Source organism: Sesamum indicum, linkage group LG6 (genome assembly GCF_000512975.1).
Source record: "Sesamum indicum cultivar Zhongzhi No. 13 linkage group LG6, S_indicum_v1.0, whole genome shotgun sequence".
NCBI lineage: Eukaryota > Viridiplantae > Streptophyta > Magnoliopsida > Lamiales > Pedaliaceae > Sesamum > Sesamum indicum.
The window spans coordinates 35,461-49,158 of NC_026150.1; the positions used below are offsets into that span (position 1 = coordinate 35,461).

At 36.4% G+C, this 13,698-nt stretch overlaps 3 protein-coding genes across 3 annotated transcripts in view; all 3 read left to right on the forward strand.

Moving 5' to 3' along the window:
- The window catches only part of LOC105162978 (paladin), a gene marked incomplete in the record, with an annotated part of 21,162 nt that extends 15,987 nt beyond the window's left edge, over positions 1 to 5,175 (forward strand). The window contains 7 exon segments of the mRNA XM_020695124.1: positions 4 to 314; positions 406 to 579; positions 1,090 to 1,320; positions 1,411 to 1,694; positions 2,231 to 2,506; positions 4,244 to 4,366; positions 4,711 to 5,175. Of these exon segments, the coding sequence (XP_020550783.1) occupies positions 4 to 314; positions 406 to 579; positions 1,090 to 1,320; positions 1,411 to 1,694; positions 2,231 to 2,506; positions 4,244 to 4,366; positions 4,711 to 4,843 (1,532 nt within the window).
- On the forward strand, positions 5,967 to 13,144 carry LOC105162977 (protein ABC transporter 1, mitochondrial). The gene is made up of 8 exons (XM_011081160.2): positions 5,967 to 6,857; positions 7,707 to 7,932; positions 8,916 to 9,068; positions 9,245 to 9,403; positions 9,786 to 9,945; positions 10,478 to 10,587; positions 11,850 to 11,966; positions 12,527 to 13,144. The coding sequence occupies exons 1-8, from the start codon at positions 6,367 to 6,369 to the stop codon at positions 12,917 to 12,919; spliced, it is 1,809 nt and encodes a 602-aa protein (XP_011079462.1). The 5' UTR covers positions 5,967 to 6,366; the 3' UTR covers positions 12,920 to 13,144.
- Positions 13,534 to 13,698, forward strand: part of LOC105162976 — a gene marked incomplete in the record, with an annotated part of 3,276 nt that continues 3,111 nt past the window's right edge. The window contains 1 exon segment of the mRNA XM_011081159.2: positions 13,534 to 13,697.

Genomic DNA, 13,698 nt, shown 5'->3' on the forward strand with positions numbered 1-13,698 from the left:
TAAATTCTATAATAGATCGATGTTCGGCATTGCAGAATATACGCCAAGCTGTCTTGCAATACAGACAGCTCTTTAATCAGCAGCATGTAGAGCCTAGAGAAAGGAGAGTAGCTTTAAACCGTGGTGCTGAGTATTTGGAGCGTTATTTCCGTTTAATTGCTTTTGCAGCATATCTGGGAAGCGAAGAGTTTGACGGATTTTGCGGACAGGGAAAGTCCAGAATGACCTTTAAGAGTTGGTTACACCAGAGACCAGAGGTTCAAGCAATGAAATGGTCCATCAGACTGAGGCCTGGCCGATTCTTTACTGTCCCTGTAAAGCTTCTTTCATTACGCAAAATATCAGGGGGTTTGCATGTTTTTCTTTTGCCTTCTCATTGACTGTTTGTTAGGTTTCTAAATGCAGGAGGAACTGAGAGCTCCACATGAATCTCAACATGGAGATGCTGTTATGGAGGCAATTGTGAAGGACCGTAATGGTTCAGTTTTGGGGAAAGGTTCTATTCTTAAGATGTATTTCTTTCCTGGTCAAAGAACTTCTAGCAACATACAAATTCATGGCGCACCACATGTCTACAAGGTACCCAGAGAGGTCAAATTTATTCAATGAACAGGAAACCTGAGATGTATAGATTCATCTCTGTAACTGTATCAAGTTTAGGTGATTATTAAATGTATATTTGATAACTTAACCTTGAATACCAGTGTGAGTTTGAGTTTGAAAATTTCAAGGGAAGTTATATTTCTGAATAAAGTAGACTTCTCATATAAAGAATGCTACGCCAGTAAAGTAAAGATGTTGAATGCTGGTTTTGTATCTTAAGTATTTTCCTTGTTTGATTTAAACATCTTTGTCCGAGTAATTAAGAAACTTGGGCTGTATTCAGTTATGAGAGACATGAATTTTGCCTTACTATTTTGTTTGCTAAATATCATGAGAGACATGAATTTTGCCTCACTATTTTGTTTGCTAAATATCACTTAATGGTGTATGAACTAGTTCACTGTCTCAAACTAATATTTTAAATTTTAAGTTTTTTATAATAATAAATGGAAGGATATCTCATTCTTGAGATTTCTGTCTTTCAAGGTTGATGGATACCCCGTGTATAGCATGGCAACCCCCACAATTGCAGGTGCAAAAGAGATGTTAGCCTATTTAGGTGCCAAGCCCACAGCAGAAGGAAGTGATCCTCAGAAAGTAGTTTTAACAGATCTCCGGGAAGAGGCTGTTGTTTATATCAACAACACGCCTTTTGTTCTTAGGGAACTCAATAAGCCTGTTGATACTCTGAAGCACATAGGAATCACTGGTCCTGTGGTATGCCATCACTGCAAAATGTTGTTCACAAGATAAAACAGCTGATGAAGTAAATAGATATTAATTTTCTCATCTTGTTCCATTTTACAGGTGGAACACATGGAGGCACGTTTGAAAGAAGATATAATTTCAGAGATTAGACAATCTGGTGGTAGAATGCTTTTACACCGTGAAGAATATAATCCTGCATTACAACAGGCTAGTGTCGTAGGGTACTGGGAGAATATCTTTGTAGATGATATTAAGACTCCTGCAGAGGTGTATGCAGCTCTGAAGCATGAAGGCTACAATATAGCATATAAGAGGACCCCGTTAACTAGAGAGAGAGAAGCCCTAGCTTCAGATGTTGATTCAATCCAATACTGTAAGGAGGAGTAAGTACTAAATCTGGTTTTTACCATCCAGTAATGTGTGCTCATACCTGGTTTTAGATGATATTGCTGTATGCATCCGGACTAGAGCTTTTAAGTTGTCGGCATACGGCATTGCATCATGGAAAACTAAGCATATTGTCCAATATTTGCTGTTGACCCTTCTATTAATGACTACTAAAGAAAAGGCTCTATTTTTCCAACTAAAACTTTCTAGCCGATATTTTCAAATTAGAATTAAGGTATTCATGCTATGTAATCAGGCTAATTGCTTTGTCTCAGATAGGGATAAAATCCTGCTTTGGGAAGTTAGTTTTAACATATACATGAATTTTTTCAACCTTTTATATTTTGATTGCATCTAACTATTGCATACAATTTGCTTTTTATGATTTTCATATCTTCGTAGTGCATGTGTCAATTGACATAGTATTAAGATACTAGCATTCTTGTGACAGCCTCTTTTTCATCTATCATTGTCTTGCCAACGATATCATGGACACTAAAGCTGCTGTCTTGCCTTCTTGTATCCCTTACAGCTCTGCAGGATCTTATCTTTTTGTATCACACACAGGATTCGGAGGGGTTGCTTATGCTATGGCTATAATTTGTATAAAACTTGAAGCAGAGGCAGCATTAACTTCACGTGTCTCACGATATATTGCAAGTCCATGTTCGTCTAATTCGCAGGAAGAATTTTCCAATTCTGATGAGGAAGCACGCAAAATGGGGGATTACAGGGACATACTAAGCCTAATTAGAGTTCTTGTTCAAGGTCCTGAGAGCAAAGCAGATGTTGACTCGGTTATAGATAAGTATGGTCTTCTTTAGACATTAGGTGTATTTCTCTGTATGTCCTTGATGCATGTTTAAGCTAAAGGATGAATTCATGCTTTGATCTGCATCTGAATTAGAGGTATTCTAGAAAAACTATAATCAAGCATCTAGAATGGATGAAACAGTATATTTCTAGTTTCAAATGAAAGTATTACCTGGAAATAAGATCAAAACCAAGTACATAAGAATACATAGTTATTACAACATACCTGCCTTATTTACATGACTGAATAGGTAACTGAAAATGTTTCAGTTAATACATTTTGCCATAGTCGTTTTCTTGTTCTATTGATCATTGTGCATACATATCCATATACATTGTGTCCAAGCAATCACCCTTTGTATCAAACTTCTTTTGGTCATTTGACCTTGCAACTAGGTTATGTAATTAGCCATGAGATGAATGTCCAGGATTTTTACAGTATTGTGCATAAACCATGCTTGTCACTTTGTCTAAAAATTTACTTGCAGTATTTAAAACATCACTTGAAGAAGAGAAGCCGATGTATTTTAATTTTCATTATCATTCTTTAAAGACTTTAGTAGAGTAACAGAAAGTTGAATGGGAGGCGGCGATCTGCAAAGAAGAATGATCGATTAAGCTGCGCTTAGCTATTTTCAGCTATATCAGTTGGCCGACCTCAAAGGAGTCCAAAAGACTTAAAAACTAAACTAGCTGGGTTTATTTAGAATCAGGAGATTGTTGGATAACTTTCTCATTGACACAGTGATCTCCTAGACTCTTGAAGTTAATGACCCTCATATGACACACTAACTCTACCATTGCATTCATCATTTCATACAATCACTTCCGTTGTAATTACTCCACACCACAATTCTTTCAGGAAAAGTAGCCATCTCTTCAAGTGAAACATCCTATACTGCTCTACCTAGAGAACATAAGATATTTTTCCATCCATACCTACTAGGTAATTTGGTGTGCATTAGAATCTTATTGCTGCTTTATTCTTTTGCGACTGGAACATGTGCTCTAGCACTCTCTTTCACCATGAAATTATCACTGTTCATTCTCACTGAAAATATAACGAAGTTTTTCACCAGCCATGTGACTTCAGGAAGATGCCCTTACAAAGCCATTCATCACTAGTGGTTGACTCATGACACTGCATCTCAAGCTTCAATTTCCCACCACCTTCTTAACAGAAAAGCCAATCATCTTTGATTTTTGATTTTGGTGTCATAAGTTCCAGAACCAAAGAAGTTTCAAGCAATGTTTACCTCCATATAAAATTGACGTCCAGATCGTACTGCTTACCATTCATCTTGAACATTTTTCTTAATTCAGTGCTCAACAGTTAGGTAACAAATGACATAATATGAAACAATTAATAAATAACATAAGATTTGACAAATTAACAATTGCTATGGTTTTAAAGTTTTACAATATCAAAGTTGTTCAGAGGAATAACATAACAGATCAAGTTAGGCATTAACTTATACAGTTTGACTTTGTACATAGCATACTAGGCATTCAGTATGGATGTAAATAGTGCCGAAGATGGAAAAGAACTGGTAACATGAAGTATGTGCAACCAATGTTTTAGAAAATGATAGAGAAAAAGCAGATACTTGGGTCAACCCTCTTTGATATAAACTGTAGGTTTTCCACAGTGTTATTTGGTGATGAATTTGTTTCTAGTTATTGGTCTAAAAATCCTTTCTGTAGTCGTCAAGTTCATTTTTCTGTTTTAAAGGTGTTCTGGGGCTGGACATTTGAGAGATGACATTCTATACTACAGCAAGGAACTTGAAAAGCTGTCTAATGATAGCGATGAACACCGAGCATACCTTGTGGATATGGGCATTAAGGCTTTAAGGTTAGTTTCTTTTCCAGAGTAGTTAATACGTTCATAGTTTGTAACATAGATTATTCTACCTTGCAGCAGGATGTTGTGCCTTTTTAATGTTTCATCCATTGTATTACCTCTGGTTATACTTTTTCATACTGCTTATTAGTCCTAGTCAATTTTAAATTGCATGCTACCAGCCTAGTATGCGTTCTAGTTTCGACTTAAACTGGTTGGTTTTAGGATCTTTCAGTAGCATATGCTTTTTGCCTACTAACTATAGAGTGCATTTGGATCCTACTATTTAGTGTATATATACACCAAGAAGCTCCCACTTTTTGCTTGGTCACATTTTCTAGTTTTTGTGTGTGCAGGCGATACTTCTTCCTGATAGCATTTAGATCCTATCTGTACAGCACTTCAGCAAATGAGATGAAATTCACTGCTTGGATGGATGCAAGGCCTGAACTCGGCCATCTTTGTAATAACCTTAGAATCGACAGGTGACTGGATAAAATGTAGAACCAATGTGATGTACAGGTGTCAATCTTTCATCTTCAATAAGTAATGAGAAATCGAGAAATGAACAATGCATCTACTGAAATGAAAGTGGTCTAACATGACCTGGTGTACTGTACTGGTTCATTTGAAGATTCCGTGTTCAGGAATCTGACTTAGTGAGATTTGGTATCAGGGTATGGAAGATTTATTATTCTTGATGCGTCTTGTAAAATATAAACATCAATGCCTGTTTTGTGCCTGGATACCGACACAAAGACTAAATGACCCTGCCCCTTTTTTCGGAGCATGAAATGCAATTAAGTGAATAATGTTTATTATTTTTTTCGTTTTGGTAAAGTTTATTGGAATTAAGTTCAAGTCCAAAATTGTATTTGAAGTGTTATGGAGACTAGAGTAAACATAGGGGTGCCCACACATGTGTTGTCTCGATCTGACCCCACTCCAACTCTAGGCGTTTGGGCGAATATCTTAGTTTTCAGGATATATATATATATATATATATATATATTGTTCCAAAAATATTTGGAATAGTTTAAATTTTGAATCAATGCCAGGAAAAAAAACATTTCAATTTTAGAAGCTGCATTTCAATGCCTTTATGGCAGAATTGAAACTGCAGGTTGTTACACCTACTGCATTAAGAGGTTGTTAAATGGCAGCCGGTTATCCATGGCTATAAATAGGCTGGTGTTCTGCCATTTTACACACTACCAAAAAAAACACCCTTTTCTCTCTTGAGTTCTCTCTCATTTTTTAGCATTAATTTCAGTATAAAGGCTTATGAGTGTTTGATCGAGGTGTCACGGTAAGAATTGCAACCATCTTATCTTTTCTTACGTTCACTTCATAGTTAGTCGATTACATTTTCTTCAAGGAAACATCATCTTTAAAGCCACATCATAGTTAGTCGATTACATTTTCTATCCCAATTTAAATTAATATGTGAGGTTCATGTGTCATTTTTTGATAGTTTTAAAATTTTTTGGTAAAATGTATTCTAAAATATCGTTAATTAAAAAACTACATAAACTTTTCACCATCCAAAAAAAATATGAATTAAAATGTAAATAGAGTATAATCAGATAACTAAAAATAACTTTAATCCGACAAAAATTATGAAAACTTGTTGATATTGTTTTTGAAGAAAATAAAAGGTATAGTTGTGAATAGTAAAATAGCTACTAATAAGAGGGGTAACGCCAAAAGAAAAAAAGGAAAAAACTCCATAGGCAAGCAATGCAAAATCAAGTCGGTCTTGGGACTGGTGGTTAGTCGTTAGCTGTTTTTAAGTTTTGACGACGAAGAATGCACACGTAAAGCCAACACCATGATGTTGACACCGGATCCCAGCTCCTCAAAGGGAGGTCTTTCCGTTTTTTATCCTTTTGGATAGCCGTCGTTTTCGGAGTTGGACAGCTGCCCGTCGCATGTTGATGTTTGTGCTGATTGATTGAAATTTCACTGAATTAAAGTAAGGTGCGTTGTTATTGACGGACAGTACAAGTGCGATGATATCTTTGAAGGACATAGCGAGATTGGTGAATGGGTTATCTCTGGTGGCTAAGGAGGGCGTCAGCGTCCCCCGTAGTGCTCAATTGGAAACCCTAATCAAGGCCTCGATTCTCTCTGCCGCGGACTTCGCGGGACTAACTAGAGGCAAGCTCCGAAGTCTCGACACTCGGGCACCTCAGGTTGACAGTAGTGATGATGCCCATAGGAATACAGGCAGCGTGTTCAACTTCATGGATGATGCTGATAATCCGCCTCCGAAATCCGAGGCCCAAGTGAAGCCCGATGCCGACGGAACTTTACAAATGGTTGCCCCCTCCATCTCGAATGGTTCCGTCAATGCAGATTTTCAAACTTCCTTAGATGCAGATCTGCAAGATGGCCCCTCGACCTCAAATGCCGCCATAATGGACGGGGTTGTGAGTACCTCGAAGCAAAGGAAGCCCAGGGAGAGGAGAGTTCCTTCTACCCCTTTCTCCAGAGCGATAGGGTAAGTCAATCCGTCATTCTAGTCATTTATATTGCTTAAATCAATCGGCCTCTTTATAAAAGTCAGGAGCTTGGAAAGAACCTAGGTAGGTTGCAAAGATTAGTATGCACGTGTGCCGCTGTGGTGTGGTGCTCAAGGTTTAAGCTTCTGGTGATAGCATAGAACAAAAGTGAAGGATGGGAGGAACTTGTTCGGTTAAGCTCAAGTAGATACACACCTCCTTTAGAGTAAGTGAAAATCGAGACAATTCTTGAATCCTTTTAATTCTGCAAGAAATATTTATATTGGAGCACTGTGAAGTAAAAAGATATGATTTAAAAAAAAATCCAGCAGAAAGAGATTTTCTCCTTTTCATGAATCTCCTAAAAAAACTTCGAAACCAAAAAATGGGTGAAAAATGCATTCCTGTTTGCAACTGGACCTTTAGGTACTTAACTGGGTTCAGAGAGAATATAAAATATGATAAGCCTTTGTGAAGTATCTATGAAATTATTTGGCTATTACTCGATATTGCATATGATAGTACCTAATGAGTGGTTGAGAAAAAAATATATATTTACGTCAAAGTACATGGCTCATATATTTGTATAGATGAATCCATCTCTTTCATGTTATTTTCTGTTTGTTCTATCCATACTGCATATACTTTTTTATGCGACTTATACTAGGTTAATTTGCCTTCATTCTTTTTCAACTGGTCATTTTCAGTTATTAGCACCTATCTTTTTGTTAGTGCAGTTCCCTAAATGATTGTGGATTCCCATTACCTTAATTGTAAATTGTGTGACCAAAGTTTTACATTGAGCTTCAATAAGGTTCAGTCAAGTATTGAATGACATATGATTGAAGGTTTGCCGGGCTTGGAGCTGGTCTTGCATGGGGCACACTTCAGGAGTCTGCGAAGAGGATTATGTTTGGTACACATAACTCGAAAAACGACCAACATGCCCTTTCCCCATTCTTGTCTGAGAGAAATGCAGAACGTTTAGCCCTTGCATTATGCAGAATGCGTGGAGCAGCTCTCAAGTTAGGCCAAATGTTGAGCATCCAAGATGAATCTCTTGTACCTGCACCGGTACGTTACTTGCATAAATGCATATTTGTCTAGATTATGAATTCATATATGTATGTGCTTGTGTGTGCGCTGATGAAAGATACATACTCAATTACTTTTGGAAGATAATTGTGATATGGGTGTGAAATCTATGACTATGTTTTACTGCACATGTTTGACGCATCAGATATCTTAATTTGCCAGATTGGCTTAGACCTTGAATCTAGGCTCAAGTTTTATCTAAACTTTTATTGGAACCAAGTTGTACATTGTAACCATAAAGATGAGGTTTGTTAAGAAAAAATAAAGTCACAGAGAGTTTGTTTTTTTGTTGGGAAATTTTTTCCTGTTAATGATGGATTCTGGAAACTCTTGCCTTATCCAAGTTTGTCTGCTAAAAGAGTAACTTTTAATGAATGGTCAACTATTATGGAATCTTACTTGTGGGAGACAGATAGAAGCTCTTGTTTGTGATATTTAAAGGATAAGAAAGGTGGAAATTGGATGTTCTTGATGAGGGAATTTATTGATGCACTGGTTGATTTAGTAGTCGCATGATTTTTATAATGGATGATTTCTTGCATGGAGCACCAAATTGAAATTATTATACATTCTGACATCATTGCAAGTGAGAAATTCTTTGACCCAAAAAATTGAAGAGAGGATGTTGTTTTGGAAGAAGACAATTAATGAATAAGATGACTGATTTTTAGGCTCTCAAACATCTTTGAGTACAATAAACCTCGGGAACCAAGTTTAAGTGGCAATGATAATACCATTGCAAAAAAGCAAATTATGAAATGCAGATGACAGCAGCATTTGTGATAGTGGAAGTTCTAGTTTCAGTAGGCTCCTTCAACCCTGAACATTTTGTTATTATTTCCAGACCAGGTATCTGGTTTTCTTTAGAAGTACGAAAAAACTCTCGCTGATATTTTGATATCCTTTTGGAACTATAATTTTTTGATATCTGATTAATGGCGCTAGCTCCTTTTCACTTGCAGATCTTGGCAGCTTTGGACATTGTCCGTCAGGGTGCAGATAGGATGCCAAGGAATCAGCTCAATCAGGTCTTGGATGCCGAATTGGGTCCCAACTGGTCATATAAATTGATGAGTTTCGACTATGAACCAATGGCTGCAGCAAGTATAGGACAGGTGATGGAAAGTACCATAATCTTATTATTATCTTTGATTCACTTCATGTCATTTCGAGTCAGATTTCCTTATGTTTTAGAATAGACATGCTTTGAGATTTTATAAGTTTTAGAGCTGTTGTATTCCAGCTCCTGTTCTTTTAAAATCCTCCTGATTCTTTTAAAAATCACTTTTAGGTTCACAGGGCTGTCACAAAAGATGGTTTGGAGGTTGCAGTGAAAATTCAGTACCCTGGAGTTGCCGATAGCATTGAAAGTGATATTGAGAATGTCAAATTGCTGTTAACTTATACAAACTTGATGCCAGAAAAACTGTATATTGACAATGCAATGAAGGTAAAGCTTTTGCATTTCATGATTAACCTTTAATTTGCATCATGGTGCTTACATTTATAAATGTTTCCCATATTAGTATCGTGGCTGTGAAAGCAAGCATGGGCCTTTGTCTTCTAAAATTTTCGTGTTTCGTGTGCAACATCTGGTTTCTTGAGGATGTTCAAGTTTTTTGAGGATCCTGTTGAAGCAAACACAATGTTCTTTTTCCTTAAAGAAATGTTCTTATTGCGTTTGAGCTTGCCTCACTGGCCTGCTTGTGGTTTCCAGAATCCCGTTCTTGTTTTGATTGTGCTAAAAAAGACTAAGTTAACCCCATTTAAGGATAAAAATAATTTATGATGCCATGCAAGTGTGCAAGCTTTATGCTGGAATTCCTTCACAGGTTGCAAAGGAAGAACTTTCTCGTGAATGTGACTATGAACTGGAGGCCAAAAATCAGAAAAGGTTTCGTAGTCTGCTGACCAATGTAAAAGGATTATATGTTCCATTTGTGGTGGATGATTTATCCAGTAAAAGAGTGTTAACCACAGAATTAGTTCATGGTATGTCTTCCTTATCTCTTTCTTGCTTTCTCTACACATGAAAGAGATATTTTAGCAGTGATAGAAAAACGATAATAGTCCTTACTCCTTTCTCCTGTGTATGGACCTTGGATTTAGTCGAGGAGTAAGAAATTGGTATGCTTGGTTCGTTTGTGAAGGGAAAGACAGAGGAAATGTTTCTAGAAATCAAAGTAAAGTTTACCTTTTTACAAAATTATTCATTCATTCATTTGTGTTGTTTTATTTTAGATTTTACCTGATTGACATGTGCCCTTCCATTTTTTTTTTTGGTTTTTTAAAAAACACACTTGTTGGAAAGGAAAATGTCATGCAATTCAGTTTCAATGCTTTCTGACACCTATGCAACGTCCTAGATGCACACAGTAGCATCTTTACTGATTGGTCTCATTGCCATATTAGCTTTAACTGATACTTTCTCGACTCTGTTGCAACTTAATATTAATTCAATTCATAGCTTATAATGAGTAGTGATGATGTTTTTTTCTTCTTTCCCCCTTCTTCTTGATTACAGGTGTTCCGATTGATAAGGTGGCATTGCTAGACCAAGAAACTCGCAATTATGTTGGGAAAAAGTTACTTGAGCTTACTTTGATGGAGTTATTTATCTTCCGGTTCATGCAGGCATGCTTTATATACTGTTCCTCTTATTACGATATGCTTTCTTTTTCTTTCTAACTTCTAGAGTGAAGTGGTTTAAGCATCAATTCTTCCTCGGAAATAATTAAAAGGTCTACCAAGCTTGAGCTGTCTGCTGTAACTAAAGCGTGCTTCTGATATTAGTTGCTGTAGCGCATGGAGAATTTAAATAAGATGCTAGGAACAGGAAAAACCTAAACATTTCAGTTTGACAACTTCAACTTTGTCCAAGAGCTTTGTGTGCTTCGGATTTAATCAATCTTAGGTATTGACAATTCCATTCCTTTTCCAAAGAAAACAGTATGGTGGCAGTGTTCAGATCCACTGAGCTGCCTTTGTTTAAATCTGATGCTCCTTTTAAATGACTTAAGTGTGTTTTAAACATAATTTAGCTGAATATCTTGGAAGTTGGGTTGACAATGCCCACTCTTTTTTTCTTCGCTGGTAGCTCGATCATCTGGGCATATGCAGAATAAATAATGGTTGATAAGGTAGTTTCTTATAATGGAGATTAAAGTCAATAAAGAAGTGGATTATTGTTTACTTGAGTTGGGAGAAATGCAACATACGGGATTTTCACTGGACATCAGGGAGTTGTATTTTAGCATGTGAGAAATGTACAGAAATCCGGGGTTTTTTTTTGTGTGTGTGTGGAAGTAAATTGCTCTGTTCCACATGTTCTCCACTTCCGCTGTTGCTATCCTTGTGATACGTGGATGGGCAATACTGATAAATGAGAAATCACTACGGAGAAGGATGTCTTTGATTGTGAGCAAAATGACATTTAACATAATCTGAGTAGTGAATAGAAGTACACTTTCTGTAGGTTGACGCAGTTTTCCTTTTGAAAACATAATATAGGGAGTATTAAGCCTTTCTTTTTTCTCCATGCTTGGACCTGCTTGGCAAAATATAAAATTGGCGTATGGCTCCATCCTCGCAAAACGATTTCCTGGTTTGCTCCATATATCAATGATAAGTTGTAAAAGATTTATAGTTTCAGAAGTATTGTCAAAAAATTGTTGTGGGTGGACGAGTATTGTTTTTTCTCCATCTTGAAAGGTATGATTATAACCCTTTTGTTCCTCCTATATGATCGTAACTACAGTCAGAACTTGATTTTTAAACTTGAAGTTTAGTAAAAAGAGCAGTCATGCATCTGCTCTGAATGTGTTTATGCAAGTATGTTACTTCTTATTTTATTTTCTCCCTTTTTGATACTTCTCTTTCTGCCTTATCCCAAGCAGACTGATCCTAACTGGAGTAACTTTTTATATGATGAGACGGGTAAATCAATCAATCTTATAGATTTTGGAGCAGCTAGGGACTACCCAAAACATTTCGTGGATGATTACTTACGGATGGTAAGATGCATCACTTTTCTCCCCATTTACTTTTAGATGCAGGATTAAACATTCTCATGTTTTTGTCAAAGATCTGCTAACTGTTATGCTTAATCCTGAAGAAGTTTCCACATGGTGAATCATGAATGATTGCTTTTAGCACACAATCTATCTCAGGCATCTTTAGCAACTTATATCAGGCATTTAATTTAGCGATAAGTACATTGGCCTCACCTGAGGTTTGACGTAGTTACACATAAATCCCTTGTGGTCTGGAAAATTACATGTAGTACTCCGGACATATGTTTCTATGTAACAAATAGATCGCTCCGTTGGTCAAAATTCACTGAACCATAGGGATCTACATGTAATACGCTGAATCTCAAGGGAGGGAAATTTAATTTATGTGGGAACTAAGTTTCTATGTAATGGATATGTGGCATGACTTCTGTTCTAGTTACTTGGCTTCAGTTCTCCCTTTCCAGCCAGAGTTGATTTCTATTTTGAATGATACAAACAGGATATTGAACCATGAGGAAAAAATGCTGAGAAATCTTGACTGTCTGATATGATTGAATCAGGTTCTTGCTTGTGCAAATAGTGACAGAGAGACAGTGCTTGAGATGTCAAGGAGACTTGGATTTCTTACAGGAAAGGAATCTGAAATTATGTTGGAGGCTCATGTCCAGGCAGGTTTTGTTGTGGGGCTGCCATTTGCCAAGCGCGGAGGCTATGATTTTGGATCAACCAATATTACTCAAAGCATTTCGAACCTTGGGGCAACAATGCTCAGGCACAGGCTAACGCCCCCACCAGAAGAGGCATACAGCCTGCACAGGAAGCTTTCAGGTGCTTTCCTTGCGTGCATCAAGCTCCGAGCTGTTGTTCCATGTAGGGAGCTTCTACTTGACGTTTACGAGAATTATCACTTTGGTGAAGATAGTGGTCAAATGTTGTCGACAAGTTCAATTTAATTGATGAATAGATATTATTTGAGTGTATTTCTTGTGGATGTAACTCGTCAAGACTATTTTGAGATGTAATTGTTTTCATCTTTCAGTACAGTGTAGCCGGAATGAAAAGGTCAGATGACCCTGTTGAGTAAAAGAAATAAAAGCAAAAAACAGGAGAAAAGTGGAGAATGGACATAAATTATTTGCTTTTCATTTATAATATAATTATTCTTTATAGCTGGTAAATTGTTTCTCTTTTCAGTTCAACTGTGTATTTTGATAATGTTTTGTTATATTTTTTCTCCATTTTACGTATATAATCAGTATATTTGCTTCCTTCTAAATTTGTAATATTGCTAGAGTATTTTGTTGAGCAAAATAAAAAGTTGATCGATTGTTGTGCTGACTTCGAAAAGGCCAATTAACTATATTACACCTATATTTTAAAAAATATGTCACAATGATTAATTATATTAAATTTTAAGTCTTGTAGTCAGTTTTAATGATGGATAAGTCGGGGACTTTTCTGAAGGTTTTTTTTTAGACGAGACATTCGAAGTTGATAGTTCTAACTACTTTTTTTTTTTTTTGGTGTGGTGTAGATGAATAGTAGAAATAGACTTTTCAAAGTTTAATAAAGGAGATAATTCGAAACTGAAGTGGTAGTAATTATGAAAGAAAGGGGAGAAATTACAATTGAGAAGTTCATTTTAGGGGAATACAGAGTATAATACTAATGAATTTACAAAATTAATGCTCTCCACCTATTTTCGGATCATGAAACTAGAATAATATTATAT